Genomic DNA, 21,642 nt, shown 5'->3' with positions numbered 1-21,642 from the left:
TTGATTTATAAAACAGTCACAGGATTTATTGAGATAAATACAAATAGAAAGTTACATAGATTCTTTATTCTGACAAATGAGTGACACTTCCAGAGTGTCCCCACTTAACTGGGCTCTAAACACCACGGTGTAGTGACACAGCTGCCACATGCTCATCCCACCAGGACCACAAGTGAGGCTCAAACCTAAGCAACATGACCAACATGCTTTGGATCACAAGTGCTGGATCATTCCCTACAGCATCCCAGCAATATTGCACCAACTACTGTTATTGTCATGTTCCTTAGCTAGAAATGCTGAGAAGACTGCTGCTGTGAAAGTGGATGGACTACCTAACTTTGCTCCACCTGGCTTTTTAAATACATATTTTTGCATAATTTAAACAACCCAGAGAACTGCACGTGAACACACTCATTGCATACATTTGTCTAGACAAGACGTAAAGTGCAGCCTTTTAGTCATGCTGAAATCATTTCTAGTTTAAAACTAAACCAAAAGGACAAACTTGCAGAGGGTAAATCTGGGTAACAGACCTGCACATTGCCTACAAAAAACCCATCCTAGAACTATGCTGGCCCCCATGAGGACATGCTACTGTGGAGGTGTAACAGAGGTTTTAAAAACTTGACTGAAATCACCTCGCTCAAAACCGACCTGAATTTGGGAGCCAGAGAGGTACCAGAATATTGTTAAAAAACAAAGAACTTTGTTCAGCCTTTTATGGACTTTTATAGCTGGTGGCTTACCCTTTACACACATCCTAGTTAAAAACTCCTACTGAACACTAACCAAACATGCTAAACCCTATGGAAGCTTGTGTTTTCCAGTGGATTATTGCAAGTCAAGGTAATTATTGAAGGTGATCTGACAAACAGCAACCTGGGTTGGGTTAATGTTCAAGGTATTTAATTTATATACAGTATATTTCAAACATACTTACATATACACACACTTAAAATAATCTGTTCAGTGCCGAGAAATTTAATGAACTGATAATAAAAAACAGAAGTGAAACCTTGTCAGAAAGGCCTTAGAAAATCTGAACTGTTAGAAAATATCAGTATAATGCCAGCATTAGAAAAAGATATTAGAACTAGAAAAAATTAACTTGAGGGGTCTTTTTGTTAAGAAATTGCAATCATAAAAAGTCTGTACTGAAGAAGCATTTTTTTTAAATTATAAAAAAAAATGTAAAAAATTAAATGTAGAATATTGCAGAGTTTACATTTTGCTGCAATAGCAGTGGTGTATTTCTGCCTGCAACTTCCAAAGAGCATTTTGTGACCCTACAAGAAAACAATTTGCTACAAATACTGTACATATTATAATACATGACTGGTTAACTCATACAAAAGTGAGCCCTCCCAAAATACAGAACTTGGCTGAGGAACCTACTCACTGTATTGCCACATTCACACAAAACCAAAACTGGTATTCTGTGAAAACCTTCCCCCATGTGAACTACTTACTATGGAACATGAAATAAGGGTGAATATTTACACAGATCTGCTGAGGAGAAAGGACTCTGCTCTCAGAAAGAAAGTAACTGTTATCACATGAAACCATTTCTTTAGTATTTAAGCATTAGTTTTTGAGCAGGACAAAGTTTCAACCCACAATTAAAAAAAAACTGTTTTTTTTTTCCAGGACCCACATTATTGCAGATTTGGGATCCAAAAGAAGACAGGGTCCAGCAGAAGCAAAAGCTTTATAATTTTTCTGAGGCTACTGAATTTGACTCACACAATTCTGCTCTTTCTTCCAAGCCCCTGTTCCAACAGACAGGAGACATCCCACATCACCTTACATGTCTGACTTGGTGTTTGCCCCACACCTTGCCCTACAACCCACAGAGGTTCAGAGCAAACTGTGGCACCACCTTTCCCCAGAACATTTCCCCACTGGGGTTTTGCAGAATTTAGAGCTCCTTTGTTTCTTAGGAATAGCTGTTTGGGGTTTAACCACTGGGCAGGTTAAAAGGTGTTTGTTAAATGAGGTGTGCATGTAGAACAAACAGACTCAAGCCTGTATCTCTCTGTAATACCCTTGTACAGCTCCAGCTCCTGTTGCAGAACTGAATCTCTCAACTCAAGTGACCTTTGCTGGGGCAGAAGGAGGAATTTTCCACTTAGGAACTCTCCAGGTCTGCCTGCTCCTGGGAGAGGCAGCAGCAACAAAACCTGACCTGTGAACACCTGCAAGGGCAGTCAGAAGTGCTGCTATAATTATCAGTTAACACTGTAAGGGTATAGCTCAGAAGGAACAAATTAATAGAAACCTCACAATATACAAAGAATCTTGAGCTCTCTGTGCATTGAAAAATATCACACATAAAATGACCAACCAATGCTTAATTCTAGCAGTGTAACTACTTTAAAAAATGAAATTATTTTTGAACTATTTCCACTGATACAGAACTATGTTCTTCATTATTTTTTGTTACAATTCAAAACTATTCACATATATACACTTTTTTTTTTCAAATAAATGCAGTAGGTGGAACAATATAAAGATTATAATAAAAGTGAGGAAATAACTTCAAGAAAGTTTGCTATAATCAGGTTTTAAGATTTAGCAATCTTTTTAAGCTTATAGCAAACTTGTACTAATGGAAATATTTTGTTAAAAAAATGAAATGTAAATTCCAATTAGGCTTAAACACAGTGTGGTGTAAGATTTTACAGACAATACTGAAGTGCAGGTGAGGTCAGAGTTATTACCTCCATTTATAAAGGGAAAATCAAAAGGAAGGAATTATTCACAGGAATCAAACACACTGCTGTAGATGGAACAAGGTCATGAAATGAAGACTGTAACATTTCTCAACACCCCCTTTCCTGCTCAAATAGGTAACAAAACCCACCTTTATCTGTCCTCATTACTCACACTAACAGAAACAAGGTGAAAAACCATTCCTGCTGTTCAGCCTTCACTGCACAACAACTCCTTAGTTTTGTTTTTCAATGGTGATATTGTCCATGTTATCCTGTTTCAGTTTTATGGTGGCAAAGAAAGACACATCTTGATCTCTGTCAGACTGCAGGGCTAGAATGGTTTCTTCTGCAGCTTCTAGATGAGGATTGCCAACACTTTTAAAATAAGCTGGAATAAGGGGAGAAAAAAAGACAATTTTAATCAAATCCAAAGGAATAAACCCTAGAGCATAAGTAGTGCAGAAATACAGAGAATGCCAAAACCATCTGGGGCAGCTTATCCAGCTTACAGTCTCCTTACAGAAACTACAGGAAACTAAGGAAGCTGACAGAGAAAGCGAAATATGCTGCTTCTGATTCATCTTATTAGGTACTTAAATACTTCTAAGATAAACTTTTTTGCCAAGCCTTAAATAGAAATGTATCAATGAGCAACAGGAACTGCTACTGTACAATGCATTGCAAACACTTCTCCATACTTTATTCTGCAAAAAAGATAGGAGATTTCTGTGCTTCTTCCTCTGAATAATCAGAGGGCAGTACCCAAATTACATTTGAGATACCCCAGAAGAGCCCAGACAGGTGCTCAGGAGGAAGGCTGGGTCCCGAAGGCAGAGCTGCCTCGGGCGCGGTTCGCGGGGCCGCACCGCCCCCGTGTGGGGACAATCGGCACCTGCAGCACCGGCCAAGGCAGCGCCGCACGTTCCGAGGCTGCAAAGACACTCGAGTACTCTCAAATCTGAACTTAAATCCTAGATTACAGTGCGTGACTCTGTTTTACAGCCTTGCACCTACTGAGCTACAAGAGCTGCTCTGACAGAGGAGAGCCCGAGGTGCTGGATCTTTCCAAGGAAAAGAAGGACCACACCTTTCTCCAGCAATGTCTGCCTGAGAGCCTTGGCGAGCAGGACCCTGACATTTGGCACAGGATCTGATGCAAGGCTTAGAAGGCTGGGGAGTAAATGTTCAACAAACTGGTCCACAGGCATGCACTCCTCTTCTACTACAGCCTATGAGACAAACACACAACAGAAAAAGCAAGATTTATGTTAAAAAATACACTATTTGCCATTCCTTTCATTACTTTTCACCTTGTCCTTAATTTGGCCTGTTAAAAAAGCTCTGAATGAGAACACCTCACCCTGTATCTCACCATTTTGAATTTCAGCCAAAGATGGGCCAGGAAGAGCAAATTAATTTCTTTCAAGAATATTTTAAGGAATGCTGCTCTCTTGTCTGTCATCACCCTTTTCCCTTTTAATGTTCAACCCTTGCTCCTCACTGCTACCCAAGTAAGCATTTTTGGTTTGGAGGGGTTGAGTGGTGGCAATAAAGAGGGAAATAGTTCCTGGCATCCAGCAGCCGTTGGTGTTGTGAAGAGCTCTTGTGATCCTTTAGCCTAACATTTGTTTAATTCTTGGCCATGCATCTCTGCTTGGGACTTAACTCTTGGCTTTGCCACTGGGATACCAGACAGTCCAAGGACCAGCTGTGGCAGCTGGAAGCACAGACCCAGACAGGGATCCAGCTTGGGGTGGGAAAGCCTGATGCCAGTACTGAGACCACACTGACTCTGACCAAACCAAAAATAACCAAAGAACTGAGTCAAATTTCAGTTTTGCCCACACTGCTGCAAAACCCCAAATTTAATGTACACAGAGAAACAGAGAGAGAACATTCCAACCTGACAAATGAAGGCAAAGGCTTGTCTCCCAACCCACTTGGAGCAGTGGCGAAACCGCACTACGAGCTCATTGATGAAATTTAATCCCAGGGCATTGGCACTGTTTGCGTAGAACTTCTGTAGTATTGCTACAACCTGTGAGCCAAAGGAATGGGAAAAGGAGGGGAACAAAAAGAAGAAATGAAACTTCAGCTTCAGCCCTTAGATTTAAAAAGACAATTTCATTTGAATTCTGCAAGGGACACTGTATTCAAAGTAGTCAGCTCTGCTTGTAGGCTTCATAACAAATTAACTTAACTTTGAGGAAAGATCAGTAATTGGTTGTTCTGTGTTTGTTGTGGCTTTTTTTTCCCCCCCAGAACTGGGGAAAGGTTTTCCAAATTACACATACTGGCTTTCATTCACTTCAAAGGACTTCTCATTCACATATAACCACAGAGAAAAATTTCAGTACCTGTGGCAGTCTGACAATTCAAAATATTTTATAAATTTTCCACTTTGCTTTTTTCCACATTGATTCCTGTGTTTATCAAAACATCCCTATTCACCCTACTGATTGAAAATACAATGATTTCATGTACCCTCTCCAGGACCATTTTCCTGCTCTCCTGCCAGGAAGTGAACTAAAACCCCTACCAGTTTGAAGGAGATCCACCGAACTTCTGAAACTTTATCGGAGCACAGAGTTAGTGCAATGTGCCTTAAGTAGTCATAGACATCATTGGGATTGTAGAGCTCCAGGATCAGGATCAGCTGCCTGGAACACAAAGGAAACCATTAACTGTACCAAGTGCAGCACCAGCCTGCTGCCATTCACCAGCTCTTACAGGTGGGGAAGGAGCACCAAAGCACCAGGGTTACTACAGAGCCCTTGAGCAGTTTGTTCTTCTCTTCACTTGTTACAGGTACAGGCTTTAATTCATCAGGGAGGCCCAGAGAAACTGTGATCCAAACTACACCAGTGTACCAACATTATCCAAAAGAATAAACAAAAGCTACAAACAGAAGCATGAGAAGCCTTTTTTAGCTTCAAACCAATACCCTGTACATTCTTGCAAAGCAAACACTGAATATTTACCTCAGTGTAGAAATCTACATTTCAGAAAACAATTCCTATCCCAGAACCACACAGAACTCACTCCAGCCACAGAACCAGCAGCCACACAGAGCCCAGGCAGTGGCAGCTCCCCAGCAGGGCTCAGGGAGCTGGTGTGTGTAACTTCTGTACCACTGTGAGTTTGTTGTGCCAAACTACAAAGGGAGAGCAAGTCCTCAACAGGCCAAACACAGTAACAAAATAAACACAAATGTCAGACTTTGTCTGCAAACTATGGCTACAATGGTGCTGCAAATATCTACAAGGCTTCTAGAAAAACAACTATGGGATGTTAATCTACTTGTTATATACCCAGTCTTATAGAAGTACCAAAAGAAAAACCAACTACTTTTTTTAAGAACTGTTTTTTCTTTCCTACACATTAAAAACATTACTTTTTACATGCATTTCACTAATTTTTGCAAGAGAGTCTTGAACTAATAAATTTTCATTGAATAGTATCTATCAGATTGTCATGTTTCATCAGCTGCAAGTGAACCAGATCTCCATTTTAGTAAATCACAGGCATTTAAGTTTTACTCACACATTACAAGACAACTTGTGGAAAAAAAAAAAAAAAACCAACAAAAAACCCCAAAAAAACCCCAAACATCCTCAACTCCCCCCAGATAACCCTAACAGCCAGTGGCTTTTTCCTTCCTAAAGAAAGGCTGTAAACTTTTAGCTTCTAATCGAGATGTGCTAACTTCTGAATGTAATTACTTATTTCCAAGTTAGTAATACAGGTTAAAAATCAGAAGTTAACAAAATTACATACTCTGCCAGCTCGTAACGAAACCTCCAGTTCCTGCTGTTATCAGTCACCACAAATTCTTGCAGCTGGTAAAGATACTCTCGCCTTTTGTCTGCATGAAGTAGCTAAAGGAAAAACATTACTGGCATAAAACTGATAAAACTTCAGACTTGCAGTTGTCTGGTGTGTCACTATTCACACCTGTGTGCATTTTCCTACTTGAAAGCAAGTGACTAATGACAAGGTGCTTCCTAAAAACTGTGCACAGTCAGCTGAGTGCCTGGACACACACCAGTGGCATCCAAAGTACAAGAAGTCATCCCTTTAGCAACACCCAAAGCACCATCTCTGGATATGAGAGTGAGTAACCAAAAGCTGAGGATCTGTGTGCATTCCACAGCAGCCCACCAGGATCTGCTCTCTTCTCTCCCAGCCCCAAACACAAATTGCTACAGGGTCGATTTTCCCAGTTTACAACAGCCAGCAGCATTTACAACCACATTTACAAAGGGTTTTCAGCTTGGTGTTTTGTTGGGATATGGAGAAAAGAGAAGTGAGGCACATTAAAAGAAGGAAAAGAGGCACAAACACAAAATTGTAGCATGGTGAAAAACTAAACATTGATTAGATACTGAGACATGCACAGCTCATTCAAAAACTCTTCATATAATGGAGACAGAAAAGAATTTTATGTTGAGAAATTTGTTACGTTTTCCTACCTTCAGAAAGTCATAGAGATGTTTGAGGACACCGATACGCACTTCATCCAGGTCTTTCAAGAAGCCATTGAAAATTGGCACCAGATCAGCAGCTGTTAACTGATCCCCCAGGATCACAGCCAGCTCGTGGATGGAGAAAGCCAGAGTGCGCCGCACCTTCCACTGCAAATGGGCCAGCAAGGGAACCATGAGGCACCATGACTACAATAAACAAGCTTTTAAACTACCCCTGTGTGAGGACTGAGAGAGCAGGACAAACAGGGCTAGTAGAAAGTGTTAATTGTATTTATGAAGTCTGCTTTAAATCTGGAATTTTATATTTTTAGTGCACGCTTATTCCTCTATATGAAATTATGTGATCTTATAACTACAGTACAGACTTAAGAAAAAATCTCCTCCTCAAAATTCTGATTTTTTGTAACAAAACTTTCTTTTCTTACCTGTACATCTGAAGCCAGTGTCTCATAGGTGTCCTTGAGGCAGTGCCAGTTCTGCCTGCCCAGTGTCAGGGCCACCCCGGGCAGGCTGTAGGCGCAGTGCTTGGCAATCTCAGTGTCAACAGTCTGGGCCCGAGCAGGATCAGTCATGGACAGGTACTGGTCCAGTAAAGGCTGAGGAATGATGTCCTACAGACAGACACACTTCCATTCAAGAGCAGAAAGAAAATACAGCTGCTGTACAGCAGCTGCTACAGTTCTACCAAACAGCCAGCACCAAAACAAGAGACACGACACCCCTTGTGTGTGTTACCCTCTCCAAGGGTACATGACTCCAATGGTTATTTGTCCTCTCATTAGGACAGAGCAGTCAGCAAGGAACAGTCATTACAGTTTTATCAACACCCTGCATCCACCAAGCTGAAAGTTCCTTCTATGGTGATGCCAAACGGTGAATCAGTGACAGAGCAGGACAGTCAGTGCCCACCTTGGTTGCACAAGTTGCCTCTAAGGCACTAAAAAGGCAACAAAATGTTCCTAATTTTCCCATCTAAAACAGGGTTCTCCTTGAATTCTGGAGCATTCCTCCACATTCTGCAACTGATCCATTGCAGAAAGTACCACTACATTAAGGGTAAGTTGAATTACTCCACTAAATCCATTAGATGCCATTTTAATCACCTGTAATTTTGACTTGTCATCTTCAAATGGTGGATTATTTTCTTGCTCTTTCCTCAAAAAGACACTGGTTCCTCTTTGTTGTTCCTCTGAGTCCTGTAAAAGAAGGTACCAGGTAGTGAAATGAAGGTGCTGTTTGGGCTATTTCAAAGCATCACAGTGCAAAACAACAGAGCTCAGATTCAGAACAGCCCTGCACAGGCAGAGCCTTGTTCAGTGTGTTAATGCAAGTACAAAGAGACAACAATTGCACACTGAGGCCAACAGACTGTAGCAGCAAGAAGGGCAGCAGTAGTTAAGATTCACTTCTAAAAAAAGCAATCTAACATCTCAAACCCAACACTCATACACATTTTGGATGGTTACTTTTAAATAGCTTTTATTCTTGAAATTAAATTATATTCAGCAGAATTTAATCAGAAAAAAAACTTGCACAAGACTACTGCAAAACTTTACCTCCTGGGTCATTTGTGTGCAAACAGAACTTATAACCCTTAATGGCTTTTCTTTTGTTAATTAGAGTAAGTAGAATGTGATAGCTTTGGTCTAGTAATGTTCAAAGGCTTTGGATCAAAAGTGAGTCAGTTATGCCAGGACTAGATAACCCCAAACAGCTCAGACATGGAGCACAACGTGTACTTACCATGCTTTTCAGCACACTGCTGCTTGACTGGTCACTGATGTCATCCTGGGAGGCAGGGGATGAAAGAGTGTCCCCCTGCACCTGGTTGCAGGCAGCATCTGAAACCACTCTTTCATCCAAAATCATTTTGTTCTGAATATCGTCACCACTTTCTTCCATTTTTTTGGCATCACAGTCACCAACAGAATCAAACTGAGCAGCTCTGAGAGCAGCAGACAACACTTGGACCTGGGCTGTATAAAGCAAAATCTGATTATTTAGCCTCCTTTCTGCATTTAAAAGCATTAAACTTGTAATTAACTCATCTGAAAAGATAAAAGGTAGCCCAGTAGGAGCTGCACACAAATGCTGTATTAGCAAACATTTGCTCTTGGAAAGAAAAGGCATTTTACTGCAGAGCACTCAAGAGTCTTGGTGAAAACAAGAAACTGAGCTGACTATGGGTGACAAGGATTTGGTCCATGAAGCACAGATCCCACTATCAGGCCAATACCCTCTCAATGCTTTTGACAAAGGGCCTGTTTCAGGTGGGTAAGGAGGAAGAACTTAAAATTAGGGCCATTCTCAGTCAGCCAATATTAGATGAATTCAGCTTGTAACAAGTAGCACTGTCACTAAACCCACAGTACCTACAATACTCAAAACCTGTTAAAACTGTCTTTAACAAGCTGTTTTCCCTTTTGTAGTTACATCAATTTATTTTTCATGCAAACAGAAGCCAGGAATATAATATAATTTATATAATTTACTACTCAAGGTAGGTTCATCACTCTATGAAGATCAAGCTAATTAAAATGCAGCCAAAGTGTTTTGTAAAGGCCAGAGAACCTGCTCAGAGAAAACACAATTTTACTGTCCTAGAGTCTCACCTTGAACATCTGGATCATCTATGTGCTCCTGTAAGCTTTCTAGAACCTTTTTTATTTCATTGCTAGCAACACAGTTATTACATGGCACAGAGCAGGCATCGTTGTGCTTCTCAGCCTTGAACTGCAGCAACTCCAGGTCCTGACTTATGTCGGGCAGAGGAGGGCGCCAGTACAGGAACGTGCTAAACACGTCCTCGGCAGACGGCAGCCCTGAGCTCAGCCCCGGAAAACTGCTCTCCTTCGTGCCTTCAGTGGCACCAGCAGCAGTTTTGTCACCCTGACACAAGCCAGACACATCTTCTCCAGGGCTGGCACAACAATCTGAACTTTCTTCCCATGAATTTTTATTTAGGTCCTCAGAGAGCTTTGTATGAACTTCTGCTGAAGTGTCCTCTGTCGATGATTCGGGTTTGATTTCCATTGGTTGTTCTGAGCTAGAAACAAAGTTATTGAAAGTAAATTTTAAGTACTCTGTAACAAGAAGTTTTCAGTTAAAAACTTCATAAAAGACAGCAGCAACAACAGAAGATTTTCTCTAAAGAAAGACAGAATTTGTTACCACTATCCTTTGCTTCACCAGTTTTCCCTTTGCCCTCCTGTGAAGCCAAAGTGAGGTTTTCAGCAATGTGGTTACACTCAAAATGGGTGATCTCAGTCTTCAGACCTTTTCTGGAACTGCATTCTCAAACTGAATTTTTAGCTTTGACAAGCAACAAAACCCCCCTTTTTTAACCCCTTCCACTACATCACACCTTTCCCAGGATTTACCTGGACAATGCAGCATTTGCACTGGAAGACATCAAAGTGGTATTGCTGCTTGGTTGACAGGAATTGGAATTCACATCTTGTGCTGGTGGTCGGATACTCAGCGTCCCATCTTCTCGAATGTAAAGACCAGCACTTGAAGGGTTTGCAAAGGTAGAAATAAATGGGCCAAGAGACTGAAAAGCAGCCTGACGAACCTGTGGTGGTGGAGAACAACAGTCAGGCTTCATGCAACTCTCACAAAGTTGAAAAATCTAAATTTGGTGCAATTTTCAGTAAGAACCAATTGGTTCTTAATATAAAAGCTTCATTTAATACCAAATATAACCAATTACCAAATAAATAACACCTAAGCAAAGGGTGATACACCTAAGCATATATCTACAATCATTGTACAGAAATCTTCTGGAAGTTATAAATTTGAAGGACATCTGTTTACCTTCAACTCATCTATTTAACACGAGCAAAATTTTCTCAGAAAAGTATTTACTTTTATAAACTGTTGAGAGAGAGGACACAAACTATCTCATTAGAGATTAGGTTTTAGCACATTAAGCTCTGGTTTCAGCAAATGCACTTCAGAGCACTACTAAACTTGCCCATTATTTATTTAGGATTTGCCTGGGAGAAGGCATCCATTCCAGAGGGAGTTACTCACCCATCTGCAGGTGTCACTGATCAGGCTGATGAACAGTGGGGACAGTTTGCTCCTGCGAACTTCTGGGGATGTGGTGTAAGACACTGCCATAAAGCATTCAGCACAAGCCTTCCTCATTCCCCACACACTATCAGAACACAGCTCAAAGAACTTGGGAATCTGCCAAAAATAAGCCAATCCAAGACTAATTAAAGACTAAACAAACACTGCAGCAATATCAAAGTATTTGTTTGAAAACTGGAGACAATAAGTAAAGAACAGACGAAACAGGGACAGGTTAAATGCACACACTAATTAAAGGAATTGGAATAAAACCCATCTGTCTCTCACTTATTCCGTTAGGAATGTGTGTACAACTATTTGCAGAAAGAAAGAATAATTAATGGCCTATTTTCCCTGAAATCAGAATTGATTTGATGATCTAGTTCAGGGAAAAATGAAATGGTAATTCTACAGTGTGTGTGTATACATAAACATATGTGTATATACACACACGCGCACACACACACACATATATAAAATCTGCTGTCAATTACTTTGTTAAACACATTTTGCAAAGCAAGAACTTTGCATTTCTCTTAATTCCAAGTTTTGCTCTGTAATTGCAACCACAGACTTAGCCAAATCAATTAAAAAATGCATGCACACTGATTAATTTATAGAGAAGACATTAAAGGAACTCATTATTAAACTTTCTGAACTGAGAAATACAGGTCTTGCAAATTGATTTGGTTTTTACGTACCAGCAGTCTTTCAGTGGCTTCTTGCCCAACTGCATTACAAATGTCACCAAAATTAGCTGCACAAATCTAAGAAATAAAAAGTCATTAATAAGCTGTGTCTCTTTCAAGGGCATTAGTTTGATTATCAACTCCACCATGCATTATTTATCCCATCAAACAACTGCACATGTTTTGACTCTTCCAATTTCAGGCCTGTAACTGCATCATGTAATATTAACTCATCCAAACAAAGACTCATTGGAGCAAGTGTCCATACACCACATGCCTCTGGGATCAATAGTAATAAAGGTTTCTGCATGAGGAGCATCATCTGCTCCAGTAACCACCAGAAGGGACAATAAACCCACATGAAAGTTTAAATCACTTTGAGCAGCAGCTGTCAAACCCAAAGCAGGCCAGAACATGATACCAGGGTCAGGACTTAGGTGTACTGACAGTACTACCCTGGCTCAAGGTGGCTTAAGTGCTTTGCTGAAGCAAAGTTTAATCAAGGTCTCAAGTTCGTGCCATTTACAGGCCATTACAGAAGCTCTAATTAAGGCAAAAGGGACATCCCCTCAGGCTGGAAAAAGATGCTGGCAAAATCTGAAATAATTTAAGATAGAGCTGTGTTCATACACATTTTAGTCACTCTCTGTGCTTATTTAGAAGGCAATAAAAGCAGCTCAAATTCCAGCAAGTGCAGCTTATGTTGCAGCTTATGTTGCTGAAGCTTGGTGTGATCCTTAAGTCTACACAAGTATTTTAATACTTGTTATGCTACAAGTTTCCTTTTGTACTCAAACATGAGTTAAAATAAGTCTTACACTTTGGGAATTTCTCCTTTCAATAATAACAGATTTCTTTTTAAAGAAAGGATGTCTATAACTTTTGAATTTTGAAATAAGATGCTAGAAATTATAAAAGTTGCTACTATCCTATAACCAAGCACAGCAGCTTACAAAAAAACATTGTGCAAAACTATTAAATGGGCAAGACTCGTTTAACTACTGAACCCAACCTACTGGCCAAAGTCTATTACCTGTTTCTTTACTGAACCACAGAAACTAGAACCATGTCAATAAACCAAAACTTCTCTTCCAGATGCTTTGAAAGTCCATCAGCTAGAGTTATGACTAAATCATGCAGGAAAGCATTTGAACAGCAGAACAAACTCATTTGCAGGTGGTTTAGGACTGGACACACACCAACCTTTCGGACTTGAAACAATTTCCCATCACTGCACAGTTCACAGAAACGAGGAAGCAGCAGGTGCTCAACTGTTGTTCTGCTCAACATAGAAGCCATTTTACAGATTATCTGAAAATCAGGAAAGGAATATGAGTAAGGAGAAGGAAATTATAAACCTTTTAAGCACAGCTAAATATTCCTCCTAAAAATTACCTCAGAGAGCAAGACAGTGATTACAATCAAACAGATGAAACTGCTACCCATTATTTGTATTTCCATACACCTGTTTTATGTAAAGCACAAACACAGCTTTACTTTAAATCATTCTATGCCAGAATATAATATTTCTGCCTTTATTTCCTTGTCTTTATCTGCTTAAATAGACTTTTTACTAATAGATTTGTTTTCAAGGTGTTTGCAATGTGGCAAACACTGGCATTTTGTATAAAGAAGACAAAAGTTCCATTGCACTAGGATCCTACAAAATCCATACTCTTGAAGCATATTAGAATTATCCCAAGCTTCAGCATGCAAGAAAATGATTGGTCTTTAGCAGATCAGATGCTTTAAAACATGCACAGTCCCAGCTCTGGAGGCTCAGATACCACAATAAAATAGAAGTTTGCCATACAGCAGGAGACAAAAAAAGGGAGTGCAAGAAAAACAAGTTATTTATGTGAACCACTGCACACTTTTCAGGAACGATGCCCAGGAATTTTAGGAGTTAACAGTGTATATTTAAAGGAAGTAAGCAACACACTCCTTAATTCAGCTTTCTCTGAGGAACCATCAGTTTCCTCTACCAACACAAACCATGTTTCTGCTGTGAGAATCATGTGCTTTGGGTTGGGTGTTTCCTTTCAGCTCCCACTTTCTGGGAGAAGTTGCTGTAATTCTTGTATTTGCAAAAGGGGAAAGCAAGGGGCTCTGATGCACCAGGGTTTTAATGCTTACACAAACATCATCAGATTACAGTCCTCATCTTTCTGGTTTTATTTTTCAAAAAATATTGAAGCTTTCTACCTTCACAAAAAATAAGCTTTATTCCTTGCTTGCCTTTGTAATAGAATGCTAAACAACTAAGGAAGAAACCATTCAAGGACTTTCCTACAAATTTTCAAACTCCTAAAAGGCATCTGGTGCTCAGATGTCATCCTGGAAAATTGCCTAAGCAATTCCCAACTCCCAAACAAGGAAGAGGAAAATCTAGCTGGTAAAATATTTTACAGGTCAAGTGTCAGATATCCATGCTGAAATGTAATTACACACCAGCACTTTTCTGTGGAGTCAACTGATTTCTTGAAAGTCACCAGGCAATGTTTTTTTCAAAACGCTTCAGAACAGAGATCAGGTCACATTTCTACAACGTTACTGTGAAACTTGGTAAAGCAAACGTAAAGAACACTCTGGAGAATGTAACAATCCTAACAAGAATTTTAAAAAAGGCTGCCAAGGACCAATTGTATTTTAAAGCCATTCAGCTGCTATTTTGACATTATTTAGCATCCTGAAGGATAAAGATGGTCTCTTTAAATCTGATATTTTCAAAAATGCAGAATAAAAATTAAAGACTTGTTTTGTTAAAATAAAAATCCAAATATCTTACTGAATAAACACAAAGTTTGATGGCTTCCTTTTTTTAATGTCAGCATTATTCCTGGACCTTAACTTAATCACCACTATAAATTTATGTTATCAACTTACATTGACAGCTTCCACCTTGTACTCGTCATCACTGTCAGGAGCAGAGAGGTCCAGCAGAATTGGACACACCTTATTTTCAATGTCACTCTGAGCTACCAGATCTTGTTCCAGCAATATCAGCAGTGCTTCCTGGCCTGCCTTTCTGACCTATAAACAAACACACACAAACCAGTTTGTCACTATAAAAACAACATTTACAGATACAAGAACAACAAAAGCCTCTATCCTTTGAATGAATACACAGGTATAAGCTAAAATAAAAATAAAACCCAGAAAAAAAAATCTTGGTTTTATTACCATAAAGAATTAGTAACAAATACTAAAGTTTAATGTAATCATTAGATGACATTTCATCACATTCTGAAAATAAAACAAAGATGAAGTAGAAGACAGGGTTTTCAAGTCATGACTCCTGTACAGATTCTGTCCATGTGCTGTCAGGCAAATCCTGAAGTCTCCCATTATCTGCTAAGGGAAGTATTAAAAACAAAAATACAAAAAAAAAAGAAAAAAAAAAAAAAAATAAGACCTCCCTAGCAGAATGTACTGAAACCAATAAACAGAGCACTACATAAAAGCCAGATATCAACCAGTGTGGAATTTCTTCTTATCTCTTTCTCATGCCTTAAATTCACTGAACCACACAGAATTTTCCAAGGATTCAACTCCTGTTGTCTGTTTTTCCTACCTGATTGTTAACATCTGTGAGGTACCTCACTACTATAGGCATAAGGTATTCAAAAAATGCTGTTGGGAATTTTGGTCGACTTTCTTGTAGAAAGATGGCAATAGGAGGAATCTGTTCCATCAGCTCTGTGCGAACAGTTGGCTCTGGAAATACAAGTCAGATTAATTGGTAAATATGAAATGAAGATCAGGTAGCTTAAAAAAAAGGTGGCATTTTTCTTTATGTTTTCACAACAGAGGAAAATTAAAATAACCAAAACATAGAAATAGAATCACTGAGATTGCCTGTTCTTAAAGGAAAGCTGAATAAAACAGAATAGCCTTACATACATCATCACAGTTCAGAGACTTGGGATCAGTTCCCAAATCAATCCAATAAAATGAGATCACAAGCTGGAAAATCCAGTCACCATGAATGTATGCACAAGAACTATTAAAACACACAACTGCTCTGTGCCACTTACACCAGATATAACAAATCAAATTTAACAAATTTCTTGAAAAATGTTGCTTTGGGCCCTATACTAAGAATAGGCCTTTCATTTAACATTTACCATACAAAATATTTCAAAAACAAGAGAAAAATGAATCTTTTTGTTGACAGATCTTCCTGCTAGATGATTCAACTTCCTTCATTCATTCATTGCTTTCTCAAAATCGGAAGTCAGCATTTCCTATGTTGCAATTTACCTAAAATAACTTACACAAATTAAAAAACAAACAAAAGCAAACTTTCAAACCTGCATCTTCAGAGAGCCTGACCACTATTTCCATTACAGTCAGAAAGTCTTCTTCATTGTTACTGAAATCTCGAAAGACATCCAGAAGACCCCGGGCAATAATTTGCCTGTGGAGTGAACACAACAATTGCCTCAATATCCAGCCAGTGACACTTAGATGGGATGCAAGGGGAACTCATCAAATGTAAATGTCACCATAAAACAGATCAAGCTGTTCTCTGAACATTCCACATACCAACAAAATCAAGATGGAATCAAGAGATCTTATTTGATAACCAAGATTGAAAAATCTCTTTCCATGGAAGTGTTTTACAAGTTATTCAAATAGAAATAACATCAGGCATGTATTTGGGAGAGCAATGAAAGACACAGCAACATCTAAACATGCACAGTGCACTCAGGCACCACCAAGAGTGCCTGCTGTGCCCTTACCTGTTAAATACATTATCACTGAAGGCATATTTCTCTAGACGAGCCAGTGGAGTTAAGTTATCCTGTCCAGGAATATCCAGGAATGCTGTTATCCTCATGCTATCACAGTCGGGTCCATAATCTTCAAAGCCAACTTGAAAGACATGAAAAGTAACCCAAAAAAACAAAAAAAAAACAAAAAAAACAAGAGTCAGAAAGAGATGTTACAATATAAAATACAAGAAACCAGTAACTATTTCTTTAAAAGAAAAGTAATTGCACATCACTGCAAACAGCTTACAAAATTATCTTAAATTGTATCTAATGAAGTTGAGTACAACACTTGCATACAGATGTGTAAATTCAAGCTTTAAAATTTAACTGTCAAAATCCTTGGCTTTAAACACACTTTACTTTGCCCTTTCAATGGAGGATCCACATGCATTGAGTTAAGAGGGCTCAGCTGACACAATTGCACATCACAAACCGACCCACACATTCAAAAGAAAAGTAAATCCCATTAGAAGAAATTGTAATTTTAATAATCATAGCAAATTTCAAACTGTATTGCTTTAAACCAGCAAACCAGCAAATTCTTATGTCTGTTTCAAAGTTCCTGAGGTACATTTTTCTCACTGTAGTTACTGGGTCCCATATACTTAAATCAAACAGACTTGGGGAAAAAAACTTCAACTTCACAGTACTTATGAACGTGCTGGGAGCTCCCTGCTGCACCTATCAACTATGGACTTTTTTTAATGTGTGAACCCACTCTTCTCTGAATCTTTTTTCTATTTGCAGCTTCAGATTTTTATCCAAATATTACTACATCAACTGTTACAACGTGCCTTACCAAGTCTAAGAGTCACCATCACAGACCACAGGCAGGAGGTATGACTGTGAAAAGGAAAGGGAACGGGAGAACTTTGTTGCAAACTTATTTTAATCCTTCATCCCTACAACCAAGTGAAATCATGTACCTGCAATACAAATCTTTCACATAAATGTTCTTATCTACTGGATACAGGAACTCCACAGAAAGAGTTGCACTGGAGTAGTTAATATTGCTGCTCTGGGTTTACAGCTGTCCCAAGCACTCCTAGAGCCAGGCACATTTCTTTCACACAAATAGAGCAACTGGGATCACACTTAAGTAAATGCAAATTCTGCCAGCACAGCTTCTCACATGCATGAAGTATCTCACAAACCAGCACATGTGCTGACAGTGACAACCACTGAAGACAAGAAGCCACTTCTTTGGCCTAAACTCCATTAATACCTATTATAAATCAATTTTTATGTTAAAAAAATCCTCTGTTCCAAGCCTCAGTTTTTCCCCAACATTTCCTATGTAAAACTCTGCTTTCCAATTATTCAGCAAAAGTCAAAACACTCTCAGAAATACAGCTCAGTAAAAGAGGAAGTCATCTGAACATACTTGGAGAAAAATGCTGTATCTGGGTTTCCAGGGGAAAAAAGCAGATTGGTTCAAGGTCTCCAAGGAACCCAGGTGAGTTAAAATACTACAGAAGTTCAAAATTCTGCTTTTCTCACAGACAACGTGCTCAACAATTTCAACAGACTTCAAACAAACAGAACTGTGGGATTAGATTAAACATCAACATTTCAATTGTGCACACAGATACTACAAGTGAACCCACAGCCACACAATAGGAAACAGATGCTAATTATTCCCAGCTTTTTAAAATGATGACATATTGCACTGACGCCCTTATTTCCCCTCCACTGGTCATTATTGTTTCTCATGCCTGCTCCTTACACAAGGGTCTGTCTAGTTCAAAACATTTTTCTGCACAAGTGTAAACAATTTACAGAGCCCAGGTCTGTCTGGGATAAATCTGCTCCAGGACTTCCCCCCAGTCAAGGCATCTGAAGAGGGAACATCCAGATTTGCTGCTTCAGAAGAAACTTGCCGTGTCCCTGACAGCTCAGGGGGAGTTACACAGTGTCTGTAGCATTGTAGATTTCCCTTCTGAGGTTGCAACAAACTCCGGCCATCCTTACATCTGTGCAATTATAGTGTATATATTTGAAATACACAGACCAGACACTTAGTAGCTGATTTTTGAGGTTAGTCACTTGTTACACAAAGAAAGACTGATTAGAATCAATATACTTGTTATTAGCTTTGCCTAGTTCCCACCTGTCCCTAATTAGAAACACTTTAACAATTAAAGCTATTAGTTCTCTTCAAATAGTTCAGAATTACTACAAATTCAAACAACAATGAAATAAATCCCAGTTCTAACTTTGACTACAATACCACACCTGGGACTAATTTTGTAAACATGATGTACATGTTTAATCTTACTGCACAGAGCAGCTCCATTATTCATTTAAAGTACTTAAGCACACACCAGTGCTTCCAAGAGCAGAGAGAAAACAGAGCACCACTACTTATGCTCAGGATTGAGAGTTAAATACCTGAAATTTTTTCCATACACTCTCACTACACATAAGTAAGGAATAATCATGGCAGAATCCATTTTGTCTTCTCTCAAGAATTTTAGCTTTCTTCTTCCATAAAATAGGACACCATGGATACTCACAAGTTTCAGAATACACCAAGTATTATAAAGCAAACCCCAAATACTGAACTATTATTTCTTATCTAATGTTCCTTCACAGATACATCTATTATTCAGTATTTTTCCCCTCTAACTAGATCAAACAAGTGAGCTTGAAATCTGTTCACCTATAAACAGAAATAAATGTGACAGTATTCACAGATGAACTTGAGTTCACTGTGCTTAAAAGCTGCTCAGAGGTGTGACAAACTCAGGGTCACAGGACCTAGTGGAGCAATTCAATGTCATCACCCAGTGTCACTATTCAGATTTCACAGCACAAACCAGTAAATACCAGCACCCAGCACAACGGTTTCATCAGCACAAGAAGGTAATTTTCCCTCCTGGTGTTTGTAGAAGGAAAACCAAATTATTTAAATACTTTCTTATTAATTACACAAAGGGCAGAAATAAGCTAATACTTTCTTCCAGATGACCCATTACCTTATGAAAAACAAGTTTTAAGCTGCACTTGAATTTAGCTAGATTTTACTACAGCTTTTTTCCACATTCAGAATAAGTCCTTAGATTTCCTGTTTCAACACAATTGATCTTCAGTGTGCATGACACCATTTCACCAGCTTAAGCAAGTAAGAATCCAGTTCCAGTGATTTATTTCACTGAGCCTTTCCTAAAACACATCCTGAACTCTCTGCTAGCCTAGTCTCTGCACAACAGTATCTTAGTCAAGGGACACCTGAACTCTGCTACAACAGAGAGCTTTTGATTCCACAATTCTAAAGGTAATGTCAAAATAATTAACATAAAGAATAATTTTAAATCACATAATTCAATTTTCATAAAGCTCTAAAAGGTACATTTATTTACATGCTCATCCTGGAATGGATAACTTCTTTTATGAATTACCACTTATGGCAAAAATGTCTTTATCTGGACATTTTTACTCATTTGAGTTTTGCCTTACGAGCATCAAGCTTCTTAATCAACTTAGCAGACAAATCTGTTACAGTCTAAACAGAACAGCCAAGGAGTGAACACTAATGGACAACAAACACTCCCAGGGATGGTCCAAGGCCAAAACCCATAAGAAAACTACTTTGAAGTTTGCATTTATTTCTGCTTCTCACGCTTTACACACTGCTACCTACTAGGGAAAAGCAGAAACCTCAAGGACTGAGAGCAACATCCAACAGAATTCCACAGAACCAGCTCCTCCCACAGAGGCAACGTCCCTGCACATCTTCCAAACGAAAGACTTTCGAGCCCAGTTGTATTCAAACATTTCCCCTGGTGTTCCCAAAACCACCTTTCTCATGCTTAGCTGGGAAGGCAGGTGGGATAGGTCCACCTGTTTCACTTTTCCAAGCAGTATCAAACAATAAAAGTCTTGTGAGAAACAAAGTTTCACACAAGAAACAAATACAACATCTTTCTTTTTTAATGGAAAGTCAATCCAAAGTGTTGAGGAAGCCACCCCACAGAGAGAGGTGGGGTGAGCGCTAGCTGCTTTCTAAGGCAACAGAAGTTCCTATCACTGCTAGTCAAAGCTTTATCTCCTGAAGTCACAGCGCTTGGCAGGCTGGTTCACGTCTGACAGGTGTCCAGCTCGTCTGGAACACAGCCCTGGACTACACGGGTGTGTGATGGAGCCGTTCCCTGCTCTGGGACCGGGGCACGGTACTCAGCCCAAACCCACCGGTTTGTGCGATCCAACCGGAGCACACACGGAGATCTTCCCTTCATCCCGAGGTGCGCTCGCAGCACATCCCCGGGATGCAGGAGCAGCGGAAAACGCGTCCTCACAGCCTCTACAGCTTTGGAAAGTGTCATGGCTCAGCTGAGCAATCCCTGGGCTAAGTATCCTAATGCCCACTGACAACAGGAGCGGGGCTGATCCCCTCGTCCCCCCGTGCGCCTTTCCCAGGCTCGGGCGCTGCCGGAGCTGCTGTTTACACCGTGGCCAGCGGCCACTGGAACCAGCGGGGATGGTCCCAGCGCCTCGGGACCCTTCACCTGCCAGAACTGCCACAAAATCCTCCCCTCGCCCTCACCGGGGTGAAAATGCGGAGAGGGAAAGAGGGCGACAGGAGGACCCCAGGGTGGGAGCGCGGGCCTGAACAGGGAGCGGAAAAATAAAAAACAGTTACTCACAATCATCTAAGTCATCCTGCAAATCCACAAAATACAAAGGGATCCCTACAAACAAAAAACAGAAGAGAGATACCAGGGGGTTGGTTTCGGAGGGACGGCGGCAGCTCCGGCTGAGCCGCCCGCCCGCCGGCCCCACTTACCGGCCATCTTGAAATGGACATGGGCGAGGAGGAGGAGCGGGAGGGCACAGGGAGGAGCCGCGGGTGCTTCCTGTCGCCGGGTCAGCCCCGAAACGCCACCGGGTGAAGGAG

The 21,642-nt window shown here is 40.0% G+C and overlaps 1 protein-coding gene across 2 annotated transcripts; it reads right to left on the bottom strand.

The window, feature by feature from the left end:
• LOC103818746 (serine/threonine-protein phosphatase 4 regulatory subunit 1-like) lies at positions 1-21,632 on the bottom strand. Of its 2 annotated transcripts, XM_018917392.2 has the most exons (21): positions 21,532-21,632; positions 21,392-21,436; positions 17,545-17,588; positions 16,713-16,845; positions 16,281-16,387; positions 15,542-15,684; positions 14,854-15,000; positions 13,171-13,278; positions 11,980-12,045; positions 11,237-11,395; positions 10,582-10,775; positions 9,814-10,247; positions 8,945-9,177; positions 8,305-8,397; positions 7,627-7,812; positions 7,187-7,348; positions 6,492-6,592; positions 5,254-5,374; positions 4,618-4,752; positions 3,802-3,943; positions 1-3,102 (listed from the first exon to the last, which is right to left on the bottom strand). In XM_018917392.2, the coding sequence occupies exons 3-21, from the start codon at positions 17,561-17,563 to the stop codon at positions 2,948-2,950; spliced, it is 2,838 nt and encodes a 945-aa protein (XP_018772937.2). In that variant the 5' UTR covers positions 17,564-17,588; positions 21,392-21,436; positions 21,532-21,632; the 3' UTR covers positions 1-2,947. The 2 variants fall into 2 exon arrangements, with proteins under 2 accessions (XP_018772937.2, XP_009091388.2); XM_009093140.4 differs by lacking the exon at positions 17,545-17,588 and having other exon boundaries at positions 21,532-21,610.
• Between the last annotated feature and the right edge of the window lie 10 nt (positions 21,633-21,642).

The sequence above is a fragment of the Serinus canaria genome, chromosome 20 (assembly GCF_022539315.1).
Source record: "Serinus canaria isolate serCan28SL12 chromosome 20, serCan2020, whole genome shotgun sequence".
NCBI lineage: Eukaryota > Metazoa > Chordata > Aves > Passeriformes > Fringillidae > Serinus > Serinus canaria.
The sequence above is the reverse complement of the archived record's forward strand: the minus strand, read 5'-3'. Positions and strand labels throughout refer to the sequence as shown.